Genomic DNA, 22687 nt, shown 5'->3' on the forward strand with positions numbered 1-22687 from the left:
TGAAGACTTCCTACTTAAAGCTAGATAAAACTTTTTTAGGCCAAAGGTATGGAAAGTTGGAGTTCGGTGGTCATACAGGGTGATAGCTTTCACCACAAAGAAAGATGAGTGTGTCATGGAAAGAGCAGGGTGGTTAGAGATGTCGGATAAATCTGTCGTTTTTAAAAATTTCAGCTTTGCTGAGGTATCAGTGACATCATAAATATATGATTTTAACAACGGATTTTTGTTTTAAACCATTCTGATTTTTTCTTAAATGGCTTGTGAGTACAGTTTGTATTTTTAACATAGTCTCTTAGAAGCATGGGAAAGTAAAAGTCCCTGATGGGAATATTTTTACTGAAGAACCCAGTGACAGTTGGACTTTTCACCCCCTTGTACTCAATGAATTCCTTTGCCTTCCTTGCAGCCTGCAAGAATGCTGTGTCGGGTAGCGTTGCTCTATGATGCACATCGTCCTCATTTTAGTATCATTGCAATATCTGCCGGAGATAGTACTACCCAGGTATCGCAGGAAGTCCCAGAGAACTGTCAAGAATGGATAGGAGGGAAGATGGCCCAAAATGGATTAGATCATTACGTGTATAAAGTCGGGATAGCATTTAACACAGAAATCTTTGGAACTTTTCGCCAAACCATAGTTTTCGACTTTGGATTGGAACCGGTACTCATGCAAAGAGTAATGATTGATGCGGCTTCTACAGAAGGTAATATTTAGACTTTCCCTCCCGATACAATGTGTTAAAAGGCACTATAACGGCAGTATTAAAAGATATGTATCAGCCTCTAAATATTTCCTGGAGAGGGAATGAACGATAAGGCAAAAAAAAAAAAAAAAAAAAAAAAAAAAAAAAAAAATCCCAAAGCAATTGACTCATTTATTGGGTAATGAGATGAGAATGGTTCATATTATGCTCTGGTCTCTTTATGGAGTCATTAGGCAAACTTGCTTTGAGCTTCCCCAAACTTGTCTGAGTAGACGATCAGGTCTGTTTGGGTCTCTTAGCTTGGTTTCTGGTTTTTTTTTTAAATGTTTTATTCATTTTTGAGACAGCGACAGAGCATGAGCAGGGAAGGGGCAGAGAGAGAGCGAGACACAGAATCCGAAGCAGGCTCCAGGCTCTGAGCTGTCAGCACAGAGCCCCGCGCGGGGCTTGAACTCACAGACCGCGAGATCATGACCTGAGCCTAAGTCGGACGCTCAACCGACCGAGCCACCCAGGCGCCCCTAGGGTGCCTTTAATAGGATCTGCTCTGTGTTCCTGGGAAAGAGGTCCCTGGTTTCAACGTGTGAGCACCTGCAGAAGATGATAATTACTTTGCGTGTTGTTACATTACTGCCTATTGGTAAATTTTATGCCGAGATCCAACAGGACAAGGAAGGGGCACATTACCCTGTATTTTCTTGGCTCTTGGTTGGATTTTTATAGGTACTTTGTTTTATTTAGTGAGCACTAAATATTTATTTAAGAGGGACTTCATGTGAAACTTCCTATTGTATTGACTATAACTGACCCTATTGTGGAGGATGTTTTTTGCTCTGTACCACAGTGTCCCATTTGTGAGACCTAAAGTCTGGTTCATGAGCAAATGCTAGGGTTTGATTTTTTGGATGCAGTGACCGGTGGAATTGTTCTGTCTCCTTTACTTTATCTGCTGGGAAGGTTAAAGCAACATTTGGGCCCAGATTGAACAATTAGGCATTACCTTCTTGTGTGTGTGCCAGTGTCACCCAGACTTCCTTAGACCTCATTTGAGGCTTATTTCTCACTTACTTTGATCTCTGTTACTTGTTTTTATTCTTTTGTATTTTGGATTTTCATCTTCTCCGTACTCTTTGGAATTAGAATATGTTAAATCCTGGGGCGCCTGGGTGGCTCAGTCGGTTGAGCTTCCGACTTCGGCTCAGGTCATGATCTCACGGTCCGTGAGTTCGAGCCCCACGCCGGCCTCTGTGCTGACAGCTCAGAGCCTGGAGCCTGCTTCGGATTCTGTGTCTCGCTCTCTCTCTGCCCCTCCCCTGCTCATGCTCTGTCTCTCTCTGTCTTAAAAATAAATAAACATTAAAAAAAAAAAAAAGAATATGTTAAATCCGATAGCCAAGTAGATACAGTTGACAGAGTAAGAATACTTAATTTATATTTGCCGCTGTAGGAGTTCTTTGGCAGTCTTTTTCCTGCTAAGAGCCAGAGAGTGAATCCTTCAGGTGCTGCCGGGCAGATGGTGTTTGCTGGGACAGCGCTGCTCTGCGCTGTGATCATAAAGGAGCTAGAGACCATATGGAAGCGAAAGGGCATGACTGTGTTCCAGTCACACTTTATTTTAAAAAACTGAGGGCTGGAAGTAGCCTGCATGCTGTGGTTTGCCTGCCCCTGTCCTAGTGAGTTGCTTTTAGAGACTAGAACTTGAGAACTATTAGGAGGCACCTTTTGTAAATCATGAAGAGAGACCACCACGTATTTCCCACTTGCAAGTATAATTTTCATAGAATGTTCTGGGCTTAAGTGTGGTGTGTGTGTGTGTGTGTACGTGTACATACATATAGAAATATTTTTTTTTAAGTTTTTTTTTTTTTTGAGAGAGAGAGGGAGGGAGGGAGGGACTGTGTGCATGGGGGAGGGGAAGAGGGAGAGGGAGAGAGAGAGAATCCCAGGCAGGCTCCATACCCAGTGCCGAGCCTGAAGCAGGGCTCCATCTGAGCCGAAATCAAGTTGGATGCTTAACTGACTGAGCCATCCAGGTGTGCCCCACATGTGGGTTATATTTTAAAAGTTTGCTTTTAGATGGATGGTTTGTAACTCACAACTCATTTCCCCATAGAAATAAGTTTTTAAAAACAAACAAAAAAAAAGAAGTAAGTTTTTAACGGTTGTCAAAAATCTGTACTAGTTAATGAAAGCCTATTTAATTAATTATATAAAATGTTACATGTCTTCCATTAAGAAGAGAAAATGATGCTAATTAAGACTGATGCGGGAAGGAGGTGATGATGTAGATTTTAGGGCACCCTCACATGGGCTTGAGAGATTGAGGGTACTTTGACTACTTTTGCCTCAGGCATGTGTTACTTTTCTAGTGGGAGAAAAAGAGCAGTGAACAGACTTCACAGTCAAATAGAATTGGATTTGAGTCTCAATTTTCTCATTACTCGTGTGACATTTCTGAACTTCATGTGTAAAATGGGGCTAGTAATATCTATTTCAGAGGATCATTGTGGGAACCAAAATAAGCATTGTATGGTTTCTGGCACATGGTAAGCACTTAGTAAATGGTAGCTGTTGTTTTTACCATGAGCCATGGTTAGAATAACTTCTGACTTACAAATAGAATGACGAAAGTAGGAAGAGAGAAGGAGAATTTATTTTAAAAAGTGTGGACCAGGGGCTCTAGGGTGCATGCAGGAAGAGGGGCTAAGAAGCCGAGATAAAGACCTGAGCCCTTAAAGCCACAGCACCTGCGAATCTTGACAAGAGAAGGCAAGAGAAGTTGGTGGAAGACAAGTTGTCCAAGATGACTGACATTTTAAGTGTGGTCACTGGAAGAAATAGAATTCCCTCCCTCCCTCCTTCCCTCCCTCCCTCCCTCCCTCCCTCCCTCCCTCCCTCCCTCCTTCCCTCCCTCCCTCCCTCCCTCCCTCCCTTCCTTCCTTCCTTCCTTCCTTCCTTCCTTCCTTCCTTCCTTCCTTCCTTCCTTACCTTCCTACCTAGCAAACTCTACCCCCAGTGTGGGGGGATTGAACTCACAACCCCAAGATGATGAGTCACATGCTTCACCAACTCCGCCATCCAGGCAGGCACCCCAGTGTTTCATTTATTAAGTTTCTAATATACTAGTTTGAAAATATAATGAATTTTGTATTCATTGAGGTATAGTAGATGGAATTAATACAGTCAAGGATATCCTCTGATTTGGAACTAATAAAATGCCTTCCCCCTTTGTTCTTTATGTCTTTTTCTTTTTGCTGACCACTTTGCAGTTTGTTATCTTTGCTTATTTTTCTTTATAAAGTTTTACCTCTAAGCTGTTACGTTGTAGAAAATAATAAAAGTTAAGCATTTTCTTGAACTAACTTGGAAACATTAAGACAATTTCACATAGTGAAATTTTTCAAGGACAAGAAAAATAAATATAAAAGAGACCATTATAAAATGTATTTTGTGATAGGAGATTTTGAAATAGTATAAACAGAAAAACTTAAAAGCTAGGTTTAGGCAAGCCAGGTGACGTTTGGCTGACTTTTTTTTTTTTTTTTTTTTTTTTTTTTTTGGTCCATTACTGAAATGAGCTGACCTGTTGTGCTGATTTTTAGTTCTTTGGTATTTTCCCTACTCGTAAAATTGATGTCATTCAATATCTTGACGCTTTTGTTAAGTTCTTAAGTTTTTATTGCATGACTGTGCTTGTTTCATTGTGACTGTGTACAGGACCTCAAAAGAATTTTGGAGAAATGAAAGCAGGATGTAAATAGTGTGTTTGTTTCCTGCTTCTGTCTTAGTGCTGGTCAGTGTTTTTGATTATTACAGCAGATGTTTGTCAGCAAAAAAAATTGAGGGGAAAAGACTTATTTATGTGAAATCACAGTTTTATAAAAGATTCTCAAAAATAAAAATGTAAAAATGTCAGTTTCTTACTTGTATCTGTTTCTGGCATATTGTGTGGATAACATTCAGAGACACTGAGAGCAAGAGAACTTCTTTGTTAAATTGGGGACACACAGTGTTACATCCTGGCTGATTTTACCCCTAGCCGCAGCCAGTTCACTATTTGATCTTCCTTATTCTAGAATTAGGAGAAAACCTTTCAGATTTAAGTTGGCCAAATGCGGTTGGGAATTGGGCGGTTGAATTAGATCTGAGCCTTAACATATTTCCGTATAGTTTTGATAACAGTATAAATGATACCATAATATAATTTGGTTTCTGCACACACAAAGAAATGTAGTGATGGTATGAAACTAGAATTTGAATAGAAAATATCTTCAACACTTCTTCCATGTGATTGGCTGTTCATTGTTTAAGCAAGTTTTTGTCCTGAAATTAATGCTGGCAACATAACATTTCTTTTCCATAAAGTTACATATTTGGACCATGCTGGACTGTGTTCTACTGAAATGAATAGGTGTTATGTTAATAATAGGTAAAGAATCCCATCTGAAAATATGTTTGGAAATGGTGCATGCTTTTTTTTTCCCTTAGAGATTCACAGTGCACCTCAGTAATTAAAGGCTCAGTGTCTGTCAAACTGATTTGATCCGGGAACTTAATTATATTAGTGCTTTACTCCTTGGAACTTAAAATCAAGTTACACAGCAGACATTTGCTTTTCTACTTCATTGTTCAGGATCAAATTAAAAATTCTACTTTAATTAATTCAGTTTGAACTGGGGGAAAATTCCCACATTTTTTTTTTTTTTTAATTTTTTTTCAACGTTTATTTATTTTTGGGACAGAGAGAGACAGAGCATGAACGGGGGAGGGGCAGAGAGAGAGGGAGACACAGAATCGGAAACAGGCTCCAGGTTCCGAGCCATCAGCCCAGAGCCTGACGCGGGGCTCGAACTCACGGACCGCGAGATCGTGACCTGGCCGAAGTCGGATGCTTAACCGACTGCGCCACCCAGGCGCCCCGAAAATTCCCACATTTTTAAAAAATATTTTTATGATATGTAAAGCATTCAAACCTTTTCTATTTGCAGACCATGAATGAATTTTTTTCCCTCTAGTAGTCATATGGCAGTTCTGCAGAGTGTTAGGAAATAGGTATAATTTTAATAATTGCGCTGTTTTCAATTCTTTTCCCTTGTTGGTGAGGTTCAGGTTCAACAAGAGACACTGTATGCACTAAGAAATTTTGGGTTAAAGATGTGCCTCTGGTCTTGCTTTCTCTTTTTTTACAATGTTTATTTTTGAGAGAGAGAGAGAATGAGAATGAGTGGGGGAGGGGTAGAGCGAGAGGGAGACAGAATCCAAAGCAGGCTCCAGGCTCCCAGCTGTCAGCACAGAGTCAGACATGGGGCTCGAACCCACAAACCGTGAGGTCATGACCTGAGCCAAAGTCGGACGCTTAACTGACTGAACCACCCAGACGCCCTAAGAGTTGTGCCTTTTAAAAATGTGTGGCAAAAGATACCTACAAAAGAACAAAATTAGTGAGTTGCCCTTTGCTTAGGAAACAAACTGTATTCATTATACACTTTACCCCACAGCTTTGATTAATGAAAAAAAAATTTTTTTAATGTTTCTTTTTGAGAGAGAGCGAGTGAGCATGAGCGAGGGAGTGGCAGAGGGACAGAGGATCTGAAGTGGGCTCTTTGTGACAGCAGCGGGCCAGATATGGGACTTGAACTCATGAACCATGAGACCATGAGATCATGAGATCATGACCTGAGCTGAAGTCTGAGTATCTGGAAGTTACATGTTGAAAATTATTTCTTATGTGTTTAATTTGAAAACTTGGTAGTATCCATTACTTTGAGTCTAGCAGTGTATGTTAACATTAACATTAAAATTTCGTGTGACTTCATTATCTCCAAATTCCAGGGTTGTTGGTAAATTAAGGGTATATAAAATATTTGATATTATGTGATCAGAAAAGTACTAGAAAAATGGATTTAAAAAATAATACCTTTGTCAATAAAAAATATAATTGAATGGAAGCATGTAAATAGTGAGGCATTCCTATGCTGTTATTTCGCGTTTTAACTTTTTATTATCCTCTCTAAGAGGTGGAAAATTGGGATCGACAGTATGGGTAAACTGAGAGATGTTCATCTTGCTTCCCTGTTGGCAGTTTTGGGGACGGGAACGATACTGAAATGAATAGCCGAAATGGTGGTTTAGGATTACTTTCAGATTTGTAATTTTATTGTTAATTTGGGCAGTCCAGACTTGTAAAGGCGCTGACCAGAATGCTTCGTCAGGAAGAGTGTGGTGTGTCCGATTTCGGAACTGAGGCTCGTTTCATCTCCTTCTCTTCAACTCTAGATAGACGGAGCTGTTGTAAATATGTTCCACATGTAGCATGCGTGTATCGTGTGCTGGTGCTGTGTCCACCCTTCTGCTAGACACGCACAACACTGGATGTTTGTTCCTCCTTACCTTTTTTTAAATCTGCTCTCTGGGTTCTGTTAAGGATACTTTCCCAGTCTGCCATATTGTATTCTTCATCAAACAAACCAACCCTTTGGATGCTTCGTTAGACTGGTAACCGTGTGGCTGAATGCCGAGGCCACCGCTGTCCTCAGTCACAGGGCCAGGGAGGTTGGGAAGCATATCTTGTGTCCGACTAGTTATTCCAACCTTGAACTCTGTGGAAGGAAGTAGCAGCTCTTCCCTTACGTTATCTTAAAGAAATTAGGTGCATTCTAATGACCTTTAATTTGTTTCTTGTGAATTTCTCTTAAAATATGTTTATAACTTCTGCCTACCACATCTCCGGGTAACATTTATAGGTTTACAGTTTCTGTCAGATTTGACAGATTGGAGATTTGTTATTCTAAGAGTTGGTTAATAAACTCTCCCTGTATGGTTTTGTGAGTATTGATCCTAACCTATTCACTTCCAGTCTTTCCGGAGTGTATTTCATTCTAGCCTATTCTAGGTTGAAGAGAAGTGCGTACCGGGGACGAGGTGGCTCAGCTGCCCCGAGTAGCATACGTGTGTGGTTTAGATGTTAGCAGGTGCTAACATGTGCTGGGGGAAGGTGGGGGGGATGAGGCCCAGTGGTAGTCAGGTCCCCACGGGGACCTCCCCGCCCTCCTCCATTGAACAGCGACTCTGCAGACCTGCCAACTATAAATTAGGTGGGAATTTGAATAGGCTTAATCAGCTGCTTATTGTAAGAGAGGATTGGAAGCAGACGCTTGTCTCAAGTTCAGATGAAGCAGGGAAAGAGAAGTGGTTTTGGCAAAATATGTCCTCGGTAGCCACTGGCCACGGTTCATTTTTGATGTCTGAGTTGACGACTGAGATCAGTAATTTGCAGACTTTCTGGTGTTGGCACACATGGATTTTTTTTTTAAGTTTTCTTTTTTCTGTTCCCCCAGCTCTCCCTTCTCCTGTACTGTGGTTTCTTGTTTCTTTGTTTTATCTTATTAAAAAAAAAATTTTTTTAATGTTTATTTTTGAGAGAGAGAGAGACAGACAGAGTGTGAGAAGGGGAAGGGGAGAGAGAGACACACACACAGAATCTGAAGCAGGCTCCAGGCTCTGAGCCGCCAGCACAGAGCCTGACGCGGGGGTTGGAACTCACAAAACCTGAGCCAAAGTCAGACGCCCAACCGACTGAGCCACCCAGGCACCCCTGTTTTATTTTTTTTAATATTTATTTATTTTGAGAGAGAGAGCGAGCGAGCAGGGGAAGGGCAGAAATAGAGGGAGAGAGAGAGAATCCCAAGCAGGCTCCGCACTGTCAGTGCAGAGCCTGATGCGGGGCTTGAACTCACATGCTCTGTGAGGTCATGACCTGAGCCAAAATCAAGAGTCAGACGCTTAACCAACTGAGCCACTTAGGCGCCCCTTAACAATTCTATACTTTGCTCAGTTGTTCATCATGATACATGTACTCATAATCCCTTTCACCTATATAACTCATCCGCCCCCCCACCCCTGCTCCCCTCCGGAAACCATTCGTTTATTCTTTGTGTTTGAGTCTGAGTTTTTCTGTTTTAATTAATTTTTTTTAATGTTTATTTTTGAGAGGAGAGAGAGAGAGAGAGGGAGACATAGAATCCGAAGCAGGCTCCTGGTTCTAAGCTGTTAGCACAGAGCCCAACTCAGGGCTCAAACTCACGAGCCGTGAGATCATGTGCTGAAGTCGGACACTTAACCAACTGAGCCACCCAGGCACCCCTAGCTTTTTAATTTAAATCCAAGTTAGTTAGCGTATAGTGTAATAATGATTTCAGGAATAGAATTTAGTGATGCATCACTTACATGTAACAGCCCGTGTGCCTCCCAACAAGTGCCTTCCTTAATGTCCATCCTCCATTTAGCCCATCCCCCACAACGTAGCCCCCCCCCCCCCCCCCGTTTAAGTTTATTTATTTTGAGAGAGAGTGGAGAAGGGGCAGAAAGAGGGAGGCAGAGAATCCCAAGTAGGCTCCCCTCTGTCAGGGTGGAGCCTGACATGAGACTTGAACCCACAAACCATGAGATCATGACCTAAGCGGAAATCAAGAGTTGGACACTGAACCGACTAAGCCACCCAGATGCCCCTCCTGTACTGTGTTGATAGTCATTTAAAGAAACCACAGTGGAATAAAATTTAACATTGTTTGGAAATTGTTTGGAAGTTGTGCTACCTGCTGAAGACACTAATTTTAATAATTTCATAAAACCAGGGTGGCAGTCATGGCACTATATAGACGAGAAAAACAAATACTGTTTCTCATGCCGCTTTTCCCAGAATGACTTTCTGTATAATTTGCTTTGCACATTAAATAGGTGAACAAAAATCTTTTTAAATGGAAAGGTCTATTGTTTTCAGGTTTCTTACTATCCCAGTTACATAAATATTGGTTGGGAAGAATTAGTGACTGTTTATTTTTATTTTAAAGGGAGAGTGAGAGTGCACGAGCAGGGGAGAAGGGTAGAGAGAGAGGAAGAGAATGCACAAGCAGACTCCATGCTCAGCACCGAGCCCGTGGTGGGGCTCGATCCCACAACCCTGGGACCCTGACCTGAGCCAGGTTCAAGAGTCAGGCGCTCAACTGACTGAGCATCCAGATGCCCCAATTAGTGACTTTTTAAAGAATGTGAACATAATATTGATCTAGGCATAGTCTGATTGAATTTCTTATTTAAATAAAACTATGAAATATAACTCTCCTACTTCCAAAGAAGAGACATCCTTTTATTATATATTACAGAGATTCTTTGATATTATGTAGACTTTTTTTTTTCATTTTCATTTCTTTTCATGTTTATTTTTGAGAGAGAGAGAGACCGAGTGTGAGTGGGGGTGGGGCAGAGAGCGAGGGAGACACAGAATCCGAAGCAGGCTCCAGGCTCTGAGCTGTCAGCACAGAGCCCAATGCAGGGCTCGAACTCACGAGGTGTGAGATCATGACCTGAGCCAAAGTTGGACGCTTAACCGACTCAGCCACCCAGGTGCCCTAGTTTTTTTTTATTTTTAAAGAGTTGGTTATTTGGTTTGTCACTATACTATTACTGTTTCTCTTGACTTTTGAATTAAGAGAAAAAATTATGTACATCCTTGTTATTTTGATAATGTTTGTCATCTGACTTCTAGTGATGGTATAATCTGCTTTAGAAATGTTGGAGTGTGTGTAATTTAAATATTTTTTGTAGCTATGATTTAATGAATGAAAAGGCACGGCCCAATTTAGGATGATTGAGGCAGAAAATCTGGTTACTTTACTTTATGAAACTTATTCTTTCGAAGCTATTGCGAAGCCAGTCCATCCCTGCCTAATCTGGAGTATTATAAGAATGCAGACCAGCCTTATACCTTGATGATTATAGATGTATTTGTTTCTCCATTGGAGAAATAGTAGAACTGGCCATGTAAAAATACCTTTTCAAGGAGCAAAGGCAAGAAATTAGGGCCTTTCCTTTTTTAATTTTTTAAAACGTTTAAATTAGGGCCTTTGCATTTGAATCTTTAATAAGACATTAGAATAAACTATTTTCTAGTATTGAGAATGTCTTTTGGATGACTATACTTAGGTGTTTATAATTTATATGTAACGTTTAAATGTAGGCAAATCTCTCACTAAGCATTACATGGTAATTATGCATTGTTCTCTCATTGTAAAGATAGTACAGGGTAACTTATTTTTGTACTTTGGACACTTAACTCATCTCTGTTTAAACTTTTTATTATTTCTTCCCCAAATTGTAACCTGAGTTGTGAAGCCATCTTTTCAGTTACATTACATTAAAACTGGATATCAGCCTAATGAGTCAGTCAAGCAACTCCCCCCCCCCCCCCTTTTGGTTAAGTTTCATATTTATAGGTCTATGTATGCTCCACCCAATAGAAAAGTAGTATGCCCTGCAAATAGAGCAAGCCTACCCAGCACTCAGAATTCATGTTCCGGGGACGCCTGGGTGGCTCAGTTGGTTGAGTGACCGACTTTGGCTCAGGTCATGATCTCACGGTTCGTGATTTCGAGCCCCACGTCGGACTCTGTGTTGACAGCTCGGAGCCTGGAGCCTGCTTCTGACCCTGTGTCTCCGTCTCTCTCTGCTCCTCCCCCACTTACGCTCTGTCTCTCTCTGTCTCAGAAATAAATAAACATTAAAAAAAAATTAAAAAAAAAAAAAAAGAATTCATGTTCCGATATATTTCACCCTGTGCTGGTACTGTCCTACCTTTTTTTTTTTTCAAAGATGTCAGAACTTGAACAGTCATTCATTTTGACATTGTGCCCTACTTACAGTATAATTTAACTGAGGCTGAACTGGATTTTTCTGATAGGGCATTTGAATGGCACATTGTATCACATTTTAACGAGGAATTCACAGTGTTTTTACATGAGTATTTTCTAAAAGATTTTTGTTTGTCATAAATTGACTTTCAGAGAGTTTCACTGTGCTTCACCACATGCGAAAAGACTAACCTTTCATAGTGTTCTGATCGTCTTTTTTCTATAATGGGCAGGTATTGTTAGTAGGAGGAGAAAAGTGTTTATCATCCAATAGATTTTATCTTATGAGGAATTTATTGTATTTTCTTCTTGCAGTTCAGATTTCTTTGGACTAAAGAGTTAAGTTCTAAATGTTAATCTGCATTTTAAAATGTTAATAACTATTTCTGGTATGTCTTAGCCTGGTGTTAAAAAGGAGGCATTTTTTTTTTTCTTTTACATGGGTTCCTATTTATGTTCTTTTGTTAACCTAGACAACAGATTTCTCATACGGGAAAAATTCTTTGTTAGATGGGTTTTTGGATTGTTTTTAAGAATTGTTAGCTCAAGCATATAAAATGCTCCTACCAAAATGTGTAATGTATTTGAGAATTTTACTGTTGTGCTCTTTATAAACGTGTTTTTTGTTTCCATTTAGATCTTGAATACCTGATGCATGCAAAACAACAGCTAGTAACCACAGCTAAGCGTTGGGATTCTTCTTCTAAGACTATTATAGATTTTGAACCTAATGAAACTACTGATTTGGAGAAGAGCCTTCTTATCAGATACCAAATTCCTCTCTCTGCTGACCAGCTGTTTACCCAGTCGGTTTTAGACAAATCATTGACCAAGACCAACTATCAGTCACGGCTGCATGACCTTCTTTATATTGAGGAGATAGCCCAGTATAAAGAAGTCAGCAAGTAAGTTACCTTAGGAATACTTTTTTTTTTTTTTTTTAAACAAACTCCCCTTTCAGTGGTATTTTTCATTCTTAAATGAAAATGGAGGTTTGCCAAAGTGAAGACAGGTAGTTAAGATTGTTATTCAGTAGCTGTCTTTCTGTGCCGTGTCCTGTTCGTCTCGGCATCCCTAGTGTTTAGTATGTATTTCATTTCCATAAGACTCTGCCACGTACTAGGTGTGTAAACATGTGGTCCCTGCTGTACCGGAGGTTTCTGTGAATGGTAGTCAGAGCGAGCATTCAGTAAATATTGGTTGAATACATGTACAGAAACTGAAAGAGACTACTACATATCTTGGAATGCAATTTTAAGAATGAAATGATTTAAATCTTCAGGGAAACTATTTGATAATAATGAAATACCTCTATAGCCACTTACAAAAGCTTTAACATATTTTGCGTTTTATCCATATGCCACAAGTTAAGTCCAAGCATAAATCCCAAAGCTTATTTGAATCATTATAGGAAAAGTAATCCTAGAAATTAAAGTTTGAATGAAGGCAGATATTAATGAAATGGTTGGTATGTTTGGTAGTAGCATTCCACTTTTTAGATGAAATGGGAACAAGCTTTAAACAGTGAACCACAGTTATGATACATGAGTATATTTTTGTAAGCAGTTTTCCCTTTGAATATAGCCTAACCAATCTATTTTTTTTCCGGGCTGCCTTATTGGTACCTTAACATTAATTATTAATAGATACTGAACCCTTACTAAGGTATATATTTAGAAAAGGAAAAGTAATAACGTAAAGATACCTTGTGTTACTCTATTTATAGATTAAATATGATCTGACTTTTGGAAAAAATTTTTTTTTTTTCAGCGTTTATTTATTTTTTGGGACAGAGAGAGAGCATGAATGGGGGAGGGGCAGAGAGAGAGGGAGACACAGAATCGGAAACAGGCTCCAGGCTCTGAGCCATCAGCCCAGAGCCTGACGCGGGGCTCGAACTCACGGACCGTGAGATCGTGACCTGGCTGAAGTCGGACGCTTAACCGACTGCGCCACCCAGGCGCCCCTATGATCTGACTTTTGGAACAGATCTAATTTCAAATTACACGCATGTAAAATTTACAAAGTCAGAGTGTATTTTTGTTACCCTTAAGACTTTAAATCATGGCTGGGGTGCCTGGGTGGCTCAGTTGATTAAGCATCCAACTCTTGATATTGGCTCAGGGTGTGATCTCACGGTTCCTGGGATTGAGCCTTGCACGATTGGGCTTCATATGAGCATGGAACCTGCTTGGGATTCCCTCTCTACCTCTCTCTCTGTCTTCCCCTCCCACAATAAATAAATAAACATAAAAGAAAAAAAGACTTTAAATCATGGCCATTGATGGGCTCTTACAAGACTTTTTTTCTTCTTTTTTTTAATCTTTATTTATTTTTGAGAGAGCAGGTATGAGTAGGGGATGGCAGAGAGATAGACAGAGGATCCCAAGCAGGCTCCACACTGTCAGCACAGACCTCGATGCGGGGGTCTAACTGATGAAACATGAAATGACCTGAGCTGAAATCAAGAGTAGGTTGCTTAATCAACTGGGCCACCCAGGTGTCCCTCTTACAAGACTTTCACTGACTGTCTATATACAGTTCTAATGAAATAGTCACTTATTAAATAACAAGGGCAGTGACTTGTAACATGTATATTCACATTATTAGTGTGCATATATGTTATTTACATGGTCATAGATTCCTTTTCCTTAGTAAAGAACACTTTGATAAAATCATAAAGTTTGGGATGAAATAGCTTATTTTTTATTAAAAGAATTTTTTTAACATTTATTCATTTTTGAGAGATAGAGCATGAGCAGGGGAGGGGCAGAGAAGGAGGGGAAGATACTGAATCCGAAGCAGGTGCCAGGCTCTGAGCTGTCAGCACAGAGCCCTGCCCAGTATGGGGCTTGAACCCACAAATTATGAGATCATGATCTGAGCTGAAGTCAGACTCTCAACTGACTGAGCCCAGGCCCCTGTTAATTTTATTTTAGAGAGAGAAAGAGAATGTGCGAATGAAGGAGAGGGGCACAGGGAGAAAGAGAATCTCAAGCAGGTTCCACACTCAGTGTGGAGCCTGATGTGGGGCTTGATCCCATGACCCTGGGATCACCACCCGAGTGGAAATCAAGAGTCAGTTGCTCAACCGACTGAGCCACCCAGGTGCCCCGGGATGAAATAGAGTTTAGAAGCTTACCAGAATCTTAAGAGACTATTTTGGAGTACCATAATAGAAATTCAGAAAAAATTATTTGTTTAATATTCAGGTTTAAAAATCATTCCATATATATTATCTCAGAACTTATAACTAAAGACCAATAAACTTGTGGATTATTACATTAAAAATAATTTTTTTTAATGGAAATTTGATTAGATAAAAGAATAAACCCTACAAAATTGTGGAGGTCAGATTCTGATCAAGAAACTAAGTGGATGAAAGTTCACTCTGAGAGCATCTTGCAAAGGCTTCTAAAACCCATAGAAGAGAGGCTTGAAAATATCTGCAACATGAAATGAACACTGGTGGCAAACTAAGTTGGTATATTTCTGGAGGAAAGTTACTTATTTGGCAGTTTGTTTTTATTTTATTTTATTATTTTTTAATTTCAATATGAAGTTTATTGTCAGATTGATTTTCATACAACACCCAGTGCTCATCCCAAAAGGTGCCCTCCTCAATGCCCATCACCCACCCTCCTCCTTCCTCCCACCCCCCATCAACCCTCAGTTTGTTCTCAGTTTTTAAGCCTCTTATGTTTTGGCTCCCTCCCTCTCGAACCATTTTTTTTTTCCTTCCCCTCCCCATGGGTTTCTGTTAAGTTTCTCAGGATCCACATAAGAGTGAAAACATATGGTATCTGTCTTTCTCTCTATGACTTATTTCACTTAGCATAACACTCTCCAGTTCCATCCACGTTGCTATAAAAGGCCCTATTTCATTCTTTGTCATTGCCATGTAGTACTCCATTGTGTATGTAAACCACAATTTCTTTATCCATTCATCAGTTGATGGACATTTAGGCTCTTTCCATAATTTGGCTATTGTTGAGAGCGCTGCTATTAACATTGGGGTACAAGTGTCCCTATACATCAGCACTCCTGTATCCCTTGGGTAAATTCCTAGCAGTGCTGTTGCTGGGTCATAGGGTAGATCTGTTTTTTGGCAGTTTGTTTTAAAGGTCTTTAGAAGGTTTGATCCTTTTGGTGTAGTAATTATGAGGAATCATCCTGAAGAAAGAATAGGAGATTCTTAAATTAAAGATGCTTGTAAACAGATGTCTTTCAAGAGTAGTGAAGAGCACGTTAAGTAAATTAATAGCCATATGATCCGAAACTGCAGTAGTTCTCCCTTGTCCGCAGTTCACTTTCTGAGGTTTCACTTACTGTGGTCAGCTGTGGTCCAGTTGATGATCCTGCTTGAGATACATCATCAGGTCAGCGATAGCCTAATGCTGCGACACTATGCTTATGTCAGCTCACTTCATTTCACTTCACCTCACTCACTTCATGTCATCACCTAGGCCTTTGATCATCTTACATCATCACAAGAAGCATGAGTGCAGTACAATCAGATATTTTGAGGGAGATACCCCACGCACATAGCTTTTATTACAGTATATTGTTATAACTGTTACATTATTAGCTATTGTTAATCTTTTACTATGTGAACATATAAAATTTTATCATAGGTGTGTATGTGTAGGGAAAAACATAGTGTGTGTAGGGTTTGGCACTATTCATGGCTTCAAGCAGTTGCTAGGGGGCTTGGGACATATGTGCTGGAGATTAGGGGGAGACTACTGTATTGAAATTATGTTTTCGAAGAATTTTTGAGTCAGTAAATATGCTCATGATACAATATAAAGGGGAAGATATGTTAGTTATGAAAGCAGCCACTGCAGTTCTGATTTTGTATGTACACACACATATATGAATATATTTGTATATAAAAATACTGAAGAGTTAAAGCAAAGTGTTCTGGCTGGTGAAATTACAAGTGAGTTTTATGTTCTGATGTGGTTCTCTCTATTTTTGAAATGTTGTGCCATGACCTCCTATTACTACTATACTAAGAAAAAAGCAAAGAAATGGGAAGGAAGCTAGAATGATGTCAGTTGCAGCTCTTGATAATCAAGGTGTAAAATCACCTTCAGGTATGACAAGAAAGATTGTAGTTAAGACAGAATGTAGACAACGTGGTAAGACCGCGGTAAGACTGTATACAGTAGTCTTTTTATAGGAACATCTGAGCTTTCTCTCTTTTTTTTTAGTCTTAAAAATTAGATCTTTAAAATAGTTATTGACTCAGCGATGTTTACAACCTGAATGTAAGTCTGTAGGGTCACTTTTTATGTGTTACATATGCTAACTGCACAAGAGTTTGAAGGATCTTAAAGACAGAGATGAGAATTTATTGCTACATGTCTAATGTGACAAGTAGATAGTTACCGCGTCAGAGAATTCTGGAAAATTTTCAGTGATTCTCTCACCCACAGGTAACCCTGGATGTGAAGGCTGGTAAATTACACTTCTGAATTTGACAGGCTTGTAAAATTTTGTGAAGTACAGCATAGCAGTGGTACACATACAAAGAAGCAAATCCTACTAGTAGATGGAGTTCTCAGCGGGTATCTGTAAGCAGATGGACAAGGGCCACATAACAGACATAAGTGAAGGATTTTCAAGAATCTTTGAGAAAGTTTTGTATATGGTGCTTCCGAAAGCTTATTTTCTGTTTTTTCCTTCTTTCCCCTTTAAACGTAACATTTATTTATGTTTTCATGTTGCCTTGAATTTAATTCACATTTTGATAATTCTTTAAGCACAAATAACATGACAGATATATTTAAAAAATGGATTTGGGGGAGGTCTGTATGCAGCTACTAAACTCTGTTGTAGCATAGCTTATCAGCACACTTTTTCTGTAAAGGGCCAGCAAGTAATTATTAAAGGCTTTGTGGACTTCATACAGTCTTTGTTGCATAGCTTCTCTGTTTTGTTCTTGTAAATCGTTCTTTGTCAAGGACTATCCAGAAAACAGGTTGAAGGTTGGATTTGATCCTTGGGCCACGCTCTAGTGTGTCTGATTGGGTCATTTTACTTGTCAGTTCAATCAGTACCAGTCATCAAAGCAAACCCAAGTCACCATTAGAATGGTGAAGAATGTTTTATTGTGAATTGAGACTCCCCTTAAAGCCAGAACACAATGGTTTGGGTAAATAGACTCCCTCTAAATACCCTGGATGTGTATTGATGGTAATAATGTATTCGGTATGCACAGGAACGTGCCTCTTTAGATGTAGTCAGACCTAGTACATGATGGATAGAATATTTCCTAAGGTCACCGAGAATATATTGGTCGTTTGCGAACTTTGACAGTTTAAGCAGAATAGTGCTAATCACGAAAGCAGTGTTGAGGGACTTCACACCGATAGTGTACGTTTTAATTGTAAAGATCGGACTATACTTTTACATGGTCGCCTTAACATTCCTTCCTTGAAAAAGGATTGAATGAAGCCTCTCAAAATTAGACAGGATATATTTTGGCTTGCGTTTGGATGTAGTAATCAAGTTTATCTTTTTATTTTCTTTACTTTAAAGAAAGGGATGGTTTTTCAAAGCAGTCCAGAAATTAAGATTTCTTTTAATGTTAAGTTTTAGTGTGAGTTGTGTGGAGGTGGTAAGGATAATACTTCATTTCAGTTAAGTTTTGGAAAATGCTTCTGAGTTCCTGCGAGATTAAAAACAAAGTATTTCTCTTGTCTTCAGCTCCATGTTGATATGCATTCATTGAGTTACGATTCTACCTTGAAGTAGAATCCACTTGATTCTTAGATAAACATTTTCAAAAGAAATTGGCTTTGGCTAACGTAATTGTGCCCATTAAAGTGTGTGCAGGCCCAGCCTGATCAGGTTGTTGTGGCTTCTCAGTGCTGGCAGCTGGCACGACAGGCCTGGTGTGTGGACGCACATTTCATCGTTCAGATGGATGAGGCGAGGCGCCTGTTGGGTTTGCCTCAGCAAACCCAGGTATTGGCTTATTACCTTGGTTGATTTTTGTTATCATTCATTTAGTCAGAAATCGTGTAAAGTGAAATTCTCTGTATAGCACTGAAATTCTTTTAAAGAGAGAGAACTGTTCTTTTCAGCTGTTTCTTTTCAAGAGAGAGAACTGTTGCTAAGGTTGATCGAGCCGTATTTCTTGTAGCTAGGTATGATGTGAAATTGGTCAAAATTTGCATGCCTGCTATTCTGCCATTTCCCAAAAGGCGAGGAAGTGTGGCAGATTCTGCCAAATCCCAAAAGGCGGATTTCAAAATGTGGCAAGCATTAATGGCAAGATGGGTTTTCTTTTTATTAAGAAATATCTTTTTAGGGGCGCCTGGGTGGCGCAGTCGGTTAAGCGTCCGACTTCAGCCAGGTCACGATCTCGCGGTCCGTGAGTTCGAGCCCCGCGTCGGGCTCTGGGCTGATGGCTCAGAGCCTGGAGCCTGTTTCCGATTCTGTGTCTCCCTCTCTCTCTGCCCCTCCCCCGTTCATGCTCTGTCTCTCTCTGTCCCAAAAATAAATAAACGTTGAAAAAAAAAAAATTAAAAAAAAAAAAAAGAAATATCTTTTTAAATTGTAGGATATATTTTGTTTTTAAGGTGTTTCTGAATTATTCAATCTTAAAAATACGTTATTTTAAATACCTAAGAAAGCTTACTATCGTAACTTCATCAAAATACATTTTATTAAAATAATAAAACCCATTTTTGATATTTTATTTAATTTTATTTTTAAATGTTTTTTGTTTTTGTTTTTGTTTTTTTTGAGAGAGTGGGCACAAGTGGGGGAAGGGCAGAGAGAGGGGGACAGAGGATCCGAATCGGGCTCCATGCTGACAGCAGAGACTATGATGCGGGGCTCAAACTCATGAACCCTGAGATCATGACCTGAGGCGAAGTCGGAAGCTTAACCGATTGAGCCACCCAGGTGCCCCTAGCCTGTTAATTTTTTAGAAAATTAAATCTTCCTAGCTGTAACTTCTACTAGAAAGTCTATGTCGTTTTAGAGAGACATATGCTTTAAAATAGAACAGGGAGGCGCCTGGGTGGCTAGTGGGTTGAGCATCTGGCTTCGCTCAGGTCATGATCTCACGGTTCGTGAGTTCGAGTCCCACGTTGGGCTCTGTGCTGAAAGCTCAGAGCTCAGAGCTTGGAGCCTGCTCCAGATTCTGTCTCCCTCTCTCTGCTCCTCCACTGCTCATGCTCTGCCTGTCTGTCTCTCTCTCTCTCAAAAATAAACAAACATTAAAAAAAAATTGAACATATGATGTACCTTCTGTGGGAAGAGCTATATTTCTTAGTACTTTTATTTTCCAGAGAGCCGATTTAAAAAAAGGTAAGGAGGAACAAACACGCACCATTTTCTGGGTTCTGTTAAGGATACTTTCCCAGTCTGCCATATTATATTATGGTTGTTATATTAACCTGTTTTGTTAATAAAAAGAAAAAAAGGACAGGTGAACATAGATTTTATGTAAACTAGAGAGTGTAGTATACTTTTATTTTTATTTTAGGACTGATTTTTATGTGAATCTTAGTGCACGTTCTAGTCTTTAAGGAGCCAAATGTAACTAGTTAACATACAAACTGTATTTCTTTAAGTTATCACCCTACTTTTCTAGTTTGCATCTAGTGAAATATGTGTAGAGAATGAGAAAAATATAATGTAATTTTTAATAACTCCACACATGCACATGGCAAATTCTGCTAGAATTCATTTGTTATTCATATAACGCCACATTTTTGAATACTAACTTTAGTATGTAGTTACGTATGTTTGTGTAGTCTTATGTGTTCTATTTAAAAAAAACTTTTTTTAATGTTTTTATTTACTTTTGAAGGAGAGAGAGAGCATGAGCAGGGGAGGAGCAGGGAGAGAGGGAGACATAGAACTTGAAGCAGACTCCAGGCTCTGAGCTGTCAGCACAGAGCCCGACATGGGGCTGGAACTCATGGACTGTGAGATCATGACCTGAGCTGAAGTCGGACGTTAACTGACTGAGCCAGCCAGCCTCCCCTTATGTGTTTTATTTTTAAATTACTATTGGAACTTGTAAACTCCTATTATTTATTACATGCACAAATAGCTATTCGTATGTGTTATTTTTCTTAAAGATTTCTCTAACAATATTTCTCTTCCCTTATACTTTGGAACTTTAAAGTATGTAAATGGATATTCAAATTTTTAAAATAATTTTTTAACATTTATTCATTTTTGAGAGACAGAACATGAGTGGGGGAGGGGCAGAGAGAGGGAGAGAAAGAATCTAAAGCAGGCTCCGGGCTCTGAGCTGTCAGCACAGAGCCTGAGGCGGGGCCCAAACCCTCGAACCGGGAGATCATGATCTGAGCCAAAGTCAGACGTTAAGTGACTGAGCCAGCCAGGCGGCCCACTATTCAAATTTTTAATATGGTGTTTTAATTAGATGTGTTTTCCTAATATTGTAAGCAGATGTTTCCATTAAGGAGATGTTCAATATTTTTAAAAAGTTTCTTTTTCCTTTTTTCCTTAAGAATTTATAAGACATTCTCGGCATCATGTATTCAAAAGAAGATTTGAAAAGAAAACAGTTCAGCAGTACCATTAAAAAGTAGCCTTTTCCAAAAATGGATGTATAGATTTTAGAACAATTTTTTTATTCACATATTTTAAACTTTCCTAAGAATAAGTAGAAAATGTCCTTCCCTCTTTTGCTGCTTTGTCTTCTCTCTCACAGCACTGTTTCAAAATGGCAAGGGAGGAAGCTGTCAGTTCAGATCTTTCTTTCAGTTATTTCTTCACCATGTAGATCTTGATTCCCTGCCCTTATTTGACACACATATTCTCTCTCACGCTCACGTGCACACGTGGGAGTGCAAGCGAGTGCGCTCGCCGTTGTGTAATAAGCTAGGCTTTACCCTCTCCTCCCATAATTCCTGCCTGACAACTGTCTCAATGTGGTCATGAACAGAAAGTTTCTTCTGGATTGTATTTGTTAATAGCACTGAAAGAAAAAAAGTCCATTGTAGTTTCCACATAGCACATTTCTTACTGGCTTTAGGTGATTTTAGTTTCAGTGGTCCCTATGGTATGTTTAAGCAGATTTTCATATTAATATAAAATACTTCATTTTATTAAAATATAGTTAGCTTTATCTTAAATGTTCAGGTGTTAACAATGTTCGTATTCTTCAACTAAGTACGTGTCTTTATTTACTTGGGTGAGAGTTTATTCGCTTAAAGAAAGTTTTGTTTCCAGCACGGATTAAAGGCAGATAAGTAGTATATGTATATAATTTGTAGCTTGATGGAGTGGAATTGATAATGATGAAGTTTTACGTTTTTGTATGTTTAAATTTGATTTATTCTACTCTTTTAGTTTTTATGTTTTTGATATATAAAATATTCAAACTCCTTTTCTACTTATGCTTTAGGTTCAACCTTAAAGTGCAATTGCAGATTCTAGCAAGCTTCATGCTCACGGGAGTTTCTGGAGGCGCAAAGTATGCTCAGAATGGACAACTTTTTGGTCGCTTTAAGCTTACTGAAACACTTTCTGAAGATACTTTGGCTGGACGGCTGGTGATGACCAAAGTCAATGCTGTTTATTTATTACCAGTCCCTAAAGAGAAGTTAGTACAGACCCAGGGAACCAAAGAGAAGGTTTATGAAGCTACTATTGAAGAGAAAACAAAAGAATATATATTTTTAAGGATATCCAGGGAATGCTGTGAAGAACTTAATCTTCGGCCTGATTATGACACACAGGTGTGTTTTGATGTGGGGCAACTTAACTGTGGTTGTCTTAGTGTCCTTGTTTTCATTCCTCTGCCGTAATGAGAAGTGCAGTTGACTCTGAAGTGTTATAGTGGCTGGTGGAGAATTGGACCTTAAAACCAGTTGTCCTTATCTAAGTTCCAGTCTTATACAAGGCCAAACTTTCTGATTAGAGTTTTGTTTTATTTTATATGTTTTTTTAAGTTTATTTATTTTGAGAGAGAGAGAGAAAGAAAGAGAGAGAGAGAGAGAGAGAGAGAGAGAATCCCAAGCAAACTTCACACTGTCATCATGTAGCCCAACGTGGGGCTTCAGCTTATGAACTGTGAGATCGTGGCCTGCGTGGAAATCAAGTGTTGGACGCTTAATCGACTGAGCCACGTGGAAATCAAGTGTTGGACGCTTAATCGACTGAGCCACCCAGGCGCCCTGAATTGTATTTTATGTATTTCCTTTTTTTTTTAATGGATATTTTATTTTTAAGTAATCTCTACACCCAGTGTGGGGCTCGAACTCACAACCCCCGAGATCAAGAGTTACACGCTCT

At 39.3% G+C, this 22687-nt stretch overlaps 1 protein-coding gene across 6 annotated transcripts in view; it reads left to right on the forward strand.

The window, feature by feature from the left end:
* Positions 1–22687, forward strand: part of HELZ (helicase with zinc finger) — a 162774-nt gene that overhangs the window by 49862 nt on the left and 90225 nt on the right. For all 6 annotated transcript variants that reach the window (XM_086687797.1, XM_086687802.1, XM_086687801.1 and 3 more), the window contains 3 exons: positions 410–707; positions 12030–12297; positions 21798–22131. In XM_086687797.1, the coding sequence (XP_086543923.1) occupies positions 410–707; positions 12030–12297; positions 21798–22131 (900 nt within the window). The remainder of the gene's footprint in view (positions 1–409; positions 708–12029; positions 12298–21797; positions 22132–22687) is intronic.

Source organism: Puma concolor, chromosome E1 (genome assembly GCF_028749965.1).
Source record: "Puma concolor isolate L17-30 chromosome E1, mPumCon1.1.hap2, whole genome shotgun sequence".
Taxonomy (NCBI): domain Eukaryota; kingdom Metazoa; phylum Chordata; class Mammalia; order Carnivora; family Felidae; genus Puma; species Puma concolor.